Source organism: Solenopsis invicta, chromosome 4, assembly GCF_016802725.1.
Source record: "Solenopsis invicta isolate M01_SB chromosome 4, UNIL_Sinv_3.0, whole genome shotgun sequence".
Taxonomy (NCBI): domain Eukaryota; kingdom Metazoa; phylum Arthropoda; class Insecta; order Hymenoptera; family Formicidae; genus Solenopsis; species Solenopsis invicta.
In genome coordinates this window covers 8,949,495-8,957,578 of record NC_052667.1, presented here as the reverse complement: position 1 = coordinate 8,957,578, position 8,084 = coordinate 8,949,495, and the positions used below count along the sequence as shown (strand labels likewise).

At 33.1% G+C, this 8,084-nt stretch overlaps 1 protein-coding gene across 6 annotated transcripts in view; it reads right to left on the bottom strand.

Moving 5' to 3' along the window:
* Window positions 1-3,757: 3,757 nt before the first annotated feature.
* The window catches only part of LOC105196291 (neurexin-3), a 502,597-nt gene continuing 498,270 nt past the window's right edge, over window positions 3,758-8,084 (bottom strand). For all 6 annotated transcript variants that reach the window (XM_039447938.1, XM_026137070.2, XM_026137067.2 and 3 more), the window contains 2 exons: window positions 6,280-6,439; window positions 3,758-4,956 (listed from right to left, as the gene is read on the bottom strand). In XM_039447938.1, coding sequence (XP_039303872.1) covers window positions 4,536-4,956; window positions 6,280-6,439 — 581 coding nt within the window. In that variant the 3' untranslated portion in view covers window positions 3,758-4,535. The remainder of the gene's footprint in view (window positions 4,957-6,279; window positions 6,440-8,084) is intronic.

Genomic DNA, 8,084 nt, shown 5'->3' with positions numbered 1-8,084 from the left:
ATGTTCTCCACAGTAATCAATATAATAAAATAACAATCTTCTGTATTCTTGTCAATTGTACTTTCCAATTGATAAAATTAATTCCCCGTGAATTATGTTTCTTATAATGAGAATGCACTGTTATGATAATTTTGCCTCTGATAATGAGTGAACAGAACATAATGCACAAGATTTAAAGAGTGATATGATTAAAAATTTTAGTATTTTTTATATAAATTTAAATTTTAGTTAACAATTAAAAATTTGGCCATTTCATTACTTAAAATAATTCTGTATCTTTGTTAAATATTTCTACAGTAATGTAACTACAAAAAAATTTATTTTATTTTTTATAAATAATTGTAAATTAAAGTTTTTGTTTTTTATATTAAAAATTTTTAATTATATATCTTAATGTTAGCGCTAAAACAATAAGATAATCAATAAAAATGCTTTAAGTTTGCACAGTGCGGTTGTATGAAAAATATAAATTAAGATTGCATTGCCATAATTTTTGTTTTGAAAATTCTAATAAAAAAATCAATTTCAAGTTTCGCTAGTTATTACCTAATTTCTTAGTTACTACATGCTCTTTATCAGTAGATTGCATTAAAATATTTTGTGGACGAGTTAAACAAAATGTTTTATACTATATCCTAAAGACTCGTCCTAAATGGTCCTTTTAAGTTTTATATTAAAATTTCTTATGTTTGAAAATTTTTTCTAAATTTCCAGCTTTCCAAAACCAAATAATTTATCGTAATTTACCGAAAAGTTACTGTCAGATTGGGTCATTTTCATATCTGCTCGATAGTATTACTAATCATGTATAAAACAAAGTTATTGAAAATTATAAATTTCATATCGCGTCGTTTTTAAAAATTATCATTGTTATGCGTTTCCTTGTCATTCATTGAATTATTTCTTTGTTTTCCATAAACTAAGCATCTCATTTTCATTAACTCTGTTAAAGATTAACTGCGTTAATAACAATAATGATTAGATTATTACGTGTCAGTTTATATAAGGGCGCACGTATTTTTTATAAATCGTTTCAATAAAACAATGGTACTAACATTAGCCATACAACTGATTAATTATATTAATACAACCTAACGTGGGGGGATAATAAATTGTCTTGCGATCCTTAACGTATCTTGTTTGATCTTGGCTTCACAGAATAGGTTTTAAAAAATCTTTATTATCGCCAACTACGTCAACGATTAACCTTGTTAATAGTAATACTAAGTTAACAACATACAGCTATATACAGGATGCACCGAAGTACCGCTGGTATCCTCGTCTATAAATTCTCGTATCAATTTGGAATCTTGGATTCTGATATATATATATATATATTTTTTTTTTTTTTTAACAGAGATGGCGTGACACTTATTGTGATACTTTTCGCGGGGTTTATAGCCGAGAAAAAAAATGACACGCGATACCCAGGACCTGTATAAAAACGAGCGTATCGTAAATCTCAATTTGGGAGAAGACGATGCAATTTAGTAGAAACGACTCGGTGCACTTGCGACGTGCAATCATATGCTCGACGTCATTATTACGACTCGGTCAAACGTCAACTTAACGCGTTTCGGCAAATACTGCATTCACACACCCTGTATTTATGTATAAGCATATTTGCATATATGCTATATAAATCACCTATTCGTCAAGTTTGTCTTCCTCTCGGATTACTTACAGATACTTTCCGTATGTATAAGAGCCACTTACGTACAATCTCGCGTGAAACACGTTCGAGTGTGCAATATACATGAACGAGGAATATCGAGCGTGTTAATTAGCACGTAACAACATGTCAACTACGTTAAACGTGCATAAAAAAAATATTGTGTTTAAAATGACTAATTTTAACTTTGAACATCGAGAGCAATCCATCACTTCTCCAAGATACATTCTAGAAGAAACTGTTCTCCGTTTTTCTTAAAAATGTTTCGTTTAGTTTTAAACAGTATTTAGATTTCAAGCGCTGCAATGATTAAAACTGATAAAGATTTTGGTTTCAAACGTTAGAATGTTTTAAACGCCGTATCAAAATCATTTTTAAATATTTAAAAACAGAACTAGAAATAAAACATTTTAATATTTAAAACTTGAACACTTTTTTTTCCACGTGTAACCACACCTATTTATAGACAAAGCTATTTTTTAAAAATTCAAAGTTTCCATAAAGTGTAATAAATTTAATTTTTTTCCAATAATTTCTTGGCAATGTAATATCATAATTTATAAATGAGTTCGTAAGTGCAAAGATTATAGTTAATGAAACCAGTGTTTCTCGTTTACAAATGCAGTGCAGTAGAAATAATATATTTGTACGAGATAGAAATATATCTCGATAAGTTTAGACATTCCTCGCTAGATGTATTTCACTCGAATTTACACTCGAATCTCTCGAGAACAGAACTCTTATTATAATATGCATTCTTCGCTCAAAACAGACTTTAATAAAATCTATTTAATTCGTCAAACAATTTATACACGCATAACATAATCCATAAGTATGTGTGTGTCATATACATATATATTATCTGCTCGCTTTTCTATACAATAATAAATGTATGAATAGGATAGAATACGATCATCGCTCGATCACGACACTTTCGCCCTTAACGTTTCACTTCCAACATCTTATTCTCATAAACAGCGTGTCGAACATAAAACGTAATATAAATTTTTCTTATTATAAAACATGTGTGTATAAATAATATTTAAAAACGTCTTATTGATTATAATGCATCAGCGATTTAAGGAAATATACATATATACCTATATAAATATATATATTTATCACATTTTATAATTAATCTTGTAATTTATATTATTTCAATAGCTATAAATGTTTAATTATATAGAAAAGTATAATTAAATAACGTACTTTTTTTTAGCAAAAGTATACTTTGTACCAAAAAAATTATAATATTACTTGCGTGCAATCATTTTTTATAATTAAATCTACATAAATCACATATCTACATTATTAAATTAATAAATAAAGTAAAATAAATGCGTATTATAGTTCTCTTTCCACAGATTATTAATTACTCTGGGCATTTATAACATTCATAAAATCTTACAGTAATAAACGGTATGAAACATTTATGCGCGATTCTCCAAGTTTCTTATTTATTTATAAGATTGTACACATTACTCTCGAACATTTTATCGTCTAATTCTCAATGAATAGATAATTCAACTCTATAAAATAAACAGATAAATACAAAGATACATAAACTAAAAATTAATACATATCCCGACTTACTTGATCTAACATCGCGCTTACGAAGAGGATGTTGGAAGTAAAATTCGTAAAACAATAAAAATACAGCCTATATCGGTGCAAGTTGCTTCCTAAAATTCGTTCGAGTCAGTCACTGCTAATATCACTTTCTACGTTTCTTTCTTTTTAATTAATTCCTTCGATTAACTTCACCTCTTTCGCGTTCGTTTTTCCTCTTTGTTCCTCGCGGGGAAATCGTATCGAACACTTATTTTCCGAATGTTGACTTTTGCTATTGGTTACTAATTATAGCAGAGACTCGAACAGCGTTAGCAAGCGTTATTCGAAGAATGCAGCTTGAAAAAATTTGCGATAAATAAAAAAAGAAAAGAAAGGAAAGATCCTTTCGAACGTTTGCGATCGATGCTCGATTCTTGCCACGTGTTCAAATTTTGTTCCGAGATTTCGCGCCGAGGAAAAGAGAGGAGCAACGTCAGATCGGTACCTCGTGACTCTCGTTGGTTCCCTTTGCGAGAGCGAGCAGTTCGACGGACCTTTCTAAGTGTGATCGACTTTGCTTCAACAGAATTAAAGAATGATTTCATATTTTTCCAAAGTAGTCCGCGGACTCATTATGTTTTTCCTCGAAGAGTAAACACGTTCTTTCCTCTAAATATGCGACCTATCAATCTCGAGCTTAAAGTTCTTACAAAATGTACTTTAATCAAGGATATTTGATCGTCTCTCGTGCGTTTCCATCCTTCTCGTACGGAACAGAGAATTTTTAATAAACTGTGATCCTTTTTTTATTACACCGGTCTTCCTGTAAGCTATCGCGGGGATTTTCTGCCTCTTCTCACTTATAATCGAAAAACCATTTTCGCACGCGCAACTACATACGTCGTATTCACCGTCGATCGGATATTTCACGAGGCCACCCCATGAAAGATCGTCTATCATGCAATGAGCAACTCAAACGAGACTCTCTCGAAGAATACTCGATCACTTTTTTGCATTTTGCCAGTCGAGACAGATCCTTGGAATCTCGGAATCCTTTTGGAAATTACAGCAGAGTTTAATATTTAGCAGGTAAGGATGTTTCATCGTGAATGTTCCCTGATTTCTTTGCAGCGCGAGATTCAAAAGGATCGTTTCGCTTAATCTTCTCTGCCTCTTTTAATCCTGGAGCTTTTTCAACGACGAAAGGTGACGAAAGGTGGTGCGTTCTAACCATGTTTCTTGGCTATACCTCCTGTACACAAACCTCAAGCACAAGGCATTGTCCTGCTCGGTATGGGGGAATGCCCCCCTTTTACACGTACCACTCTTTAATGTCTATCAGTTCTCGCTTCTTGTTAGTTTTGCTGCCATTGGCGCCATTCTTCAAGGCGCCGTTGAAGGGCTGGCCGGAGCCCGCGGCGCCCAGCAGGGCCGCGTTTGGATCTTGGCAGAACGTCTTCGTCTCGTCCACCTTATAGCTCGTCTCCGGCCGATTTTTAAACTTGAGAATTATCAGTATGATCAGAACTATCGCTATCAGCGCGGCGGCGATGATTCCGATTATGAGCGCGGCGTTCTCCGCTGCCTCGGACGTGATCCGCTTATTATTGTTGTTTTTGGGCGGAGTAGGCATCGGCGGGTACACCGGCGGCGGAGGCGGCGGTGGCGGCTCCGTCATCTCCGTTGTCGTTGTCTGCGTCGTCACGGTTGTCGATCGATGCGTCACGACGCTGCTGCAAAACGTAAGCGACGACCATTTAATTTCAATCATGACCAGTTCGAAACTGATGTTTTTAATTTTCCAAAATAAATAAATAAGTAAAATAAAATCAAGAAAAAGAAGAACGGTTTTGTTTGCGAACAATTTGGAGAAAAACGAATGTAATAATGAAGTACTACACTGAACAAAATTTGATAGAACCAAATTGAAATGTGGATACAATCTTTGATAAAATATGAACGATCCATAATTTTCATTAAAATAACCAGATAAATCTGATGTTGCATGCATTCTAATTACGATTGTACTGAAAGAAATCTGATTATATTAATTAAAAATCAGGCGGATTTAATGTCGGATTCAGAATGAATCAGAGAATTCTTATAGGGATTATCAGATTTCTGAATTAAGTTTTGTACAGAATTAAAAACTGTGCAATTAAGCTACATCTCTCATTTGCTTTCGTCTTCAAACCAATTTTGGTGACTAGAAAGAGAATTTTCTTTTATTAGAATATCAGTGAAAAAGTCTCATAATACTGGCTTTTATTGTGTACTTCTGTTTTGACGAAAAATAGAACGCAGCGCTACCGCATTCATCTAATGCTTACAGTGCCACATACTCCTATATATTAGAAGTTCTGTAAATCCGATTAGAATATGTTAACTGAATCCGTAAATTAAATTATCATGTTTTGATTGCTTATCCAAATATTTTATTGTATTATTTGTTTAACCAAACGTATCTTGTTAATTCAATCGTGTTTATTTTTTCTGTGTAATGTTCTCAAATTTCCGAAAAAATAAAATTTTGGCAAAAAACTCGTTTTTTTTTCTAAATTAACGAAGCAATAGCAAAATATTAAACATGTCAATAAAGAGCAATAATGGATAAAAATATATAATTATAACCAAACGTTTAAATTCCAAACCATGTACACGTTTCAGGCTCACTTGCCTCTTTTCAACATGAAATAATTTTACAATTAAAAATCCATGAAAAAGTTATTGATCGTTTTACATTAACGAAGCAAATTGATCCTGTTAATTGAGATTGCTTGGTCAATGATGCTTGCAAATTAAGAGACTTTTCCGATGTCATGCAAAGAATATGAATTCTGCGAATATTATAAACGATCATTAATCCGGCAACAATTGAGATCGCGTGTTCCACGTGTTTTGACGTGATTCCAGCAGAAAATGAACATCACGGCAATTCCACGGACGCGAAAAAACGGCTAAAGCGACTTCTGCCGTAATGACTAATCGATGTGCATGAGCGAACGATTGTCCAATTGTCCCAGCTGCGAACGTTCATTGCCGACAGACGCACGCACCTGCTATGGCTGGTCTCGAGGTCTGTAGTTGACACATTGTATTGGACGGAGACGGTGACTACGTCGCGGTTCAACGTTGTCGACGACGTCGACGTCGTCTGGGTGCTGATATGGCTCGTCGAATACTCACGGGGCGTCGTGTACGTTACCGAGCTGATATCTGTCACAGAAAGCAAGAGAGGGTAAAAAAAATGCGTCACAGGGAGCTACTTCTATCGCCTCGTTCCATCGTGCGGAGGGGATGATGTTACGGATAGAGGAGAAGGAGGACGAGGAGGAGGAGGAGGAGGAGGAGGATGAGGAGGTGGAGGAAGCAGGGAGTAGGGCACAGGAAGCGAAAGGGACGGGAAGTGAAACGTGTGGAGGCGGCAATATTTACGCGTGCGTAGGCCGGCAAATATTCACGCGTGCGTAAGCAGGAACGTTGCCAGCCAAGCGGTCCCAAGGGCGTCAGGAACGTATCGTATAATATGCAAATGTACTTGAGAGAGATGTTCGCAGAGGAAGGGTGCCAAGTTATCTAGTTCAACTGTTGATTTTGTCTCGGACGAAAGTAGTACTTTACGCGCGCATCATGTCTTGCGTTTACTCATGTGCATTCAGAAAAGAGACGTTCAGTTTTATGATAAGAAAGTTTTATTTCTGTCTCGGTTTCTTTAAAAATTAAAAAATATTTTAATTTTAAATAGTGTTTAAATTTTATACGTTGAAACATTTAAAATTGAAACCTTTTAATAGTTTTAAAGTTTTGTTTTAGTTCTGAATTTAATCACATAAACCTAAAACATTTTTAGAGAAACAGACAAAAATAAAATATTTTAATATCTTAAAATTATTCAAATTAAACACTTCCTTTCCAAATATTTTGAATATCTTTGGTTTCACAGATTAAACGTTGCTATCTCTCATATGGTTCCTGGACGTTCAATATTATTGCAAAATTATTGAATGTCTGCAGACTATATCGAATTTGTTATCGTCTACACTCAATAAAAGCGTTTAATTTTAAGATATTAAAATGTTTTATTTCTATCCCTGTTGTTTAAACATTTAAAAATATTTTAGTTTTAAACGATGTTTAGATTTAAAACATTATCTCAATTTAGTTCTTTTTTACTTCTTCAGATTTTAAGAATTGAAAAAAAAAAATAAAAGATATATTCAAACCCGAGATTAAATTTCTTACATTGGTAGAAATGAACATTAGTGTTTTAAAGTAAACGTCGTTTAAAATTAAAACATTTCTAAGTATTTAAAAAACAAAGACAGAAATAAAATATTTTAATATTTTAAAGTTAAACACCACTTTTAAGTGCAGCGTAGAAAATTTCATAGCCTCTTCGGAAACCTGATGATAAGTCATTTTGCTAAACTACCGCTTGTAACATATGTTTGCGTTACAACTGTGAGACACTCTTTATATATACAAACAAGGATTTTTTTTTAATTTAAATTACGTGATTATGAGATTTTGTTATGCTTGGACATTGATTTTTGAATAAAGACTTTTAATCCTTAAGAATATTATTCATATTTTTGACAATTTAACTGTTTCAGGTAACAATTCACCCACGCAGTTAAGTATTCTTTTATACTTAAAAAATTGTTTTACTTTGTTTTTTATTGTATAGGTTGCAAGATGCTGAAATAACTGAACTGACATTATTTTAGTGTAAACAAAATCTTGAGTGTTATGAAATTTTAAGCTATTAAAATTTTAGTACCAAACCGTAATAAATTTGAATTTGAACTTGAATGAAAATTTATCCATGATAGCATTTTAGAATTAAATAATTACACACAAT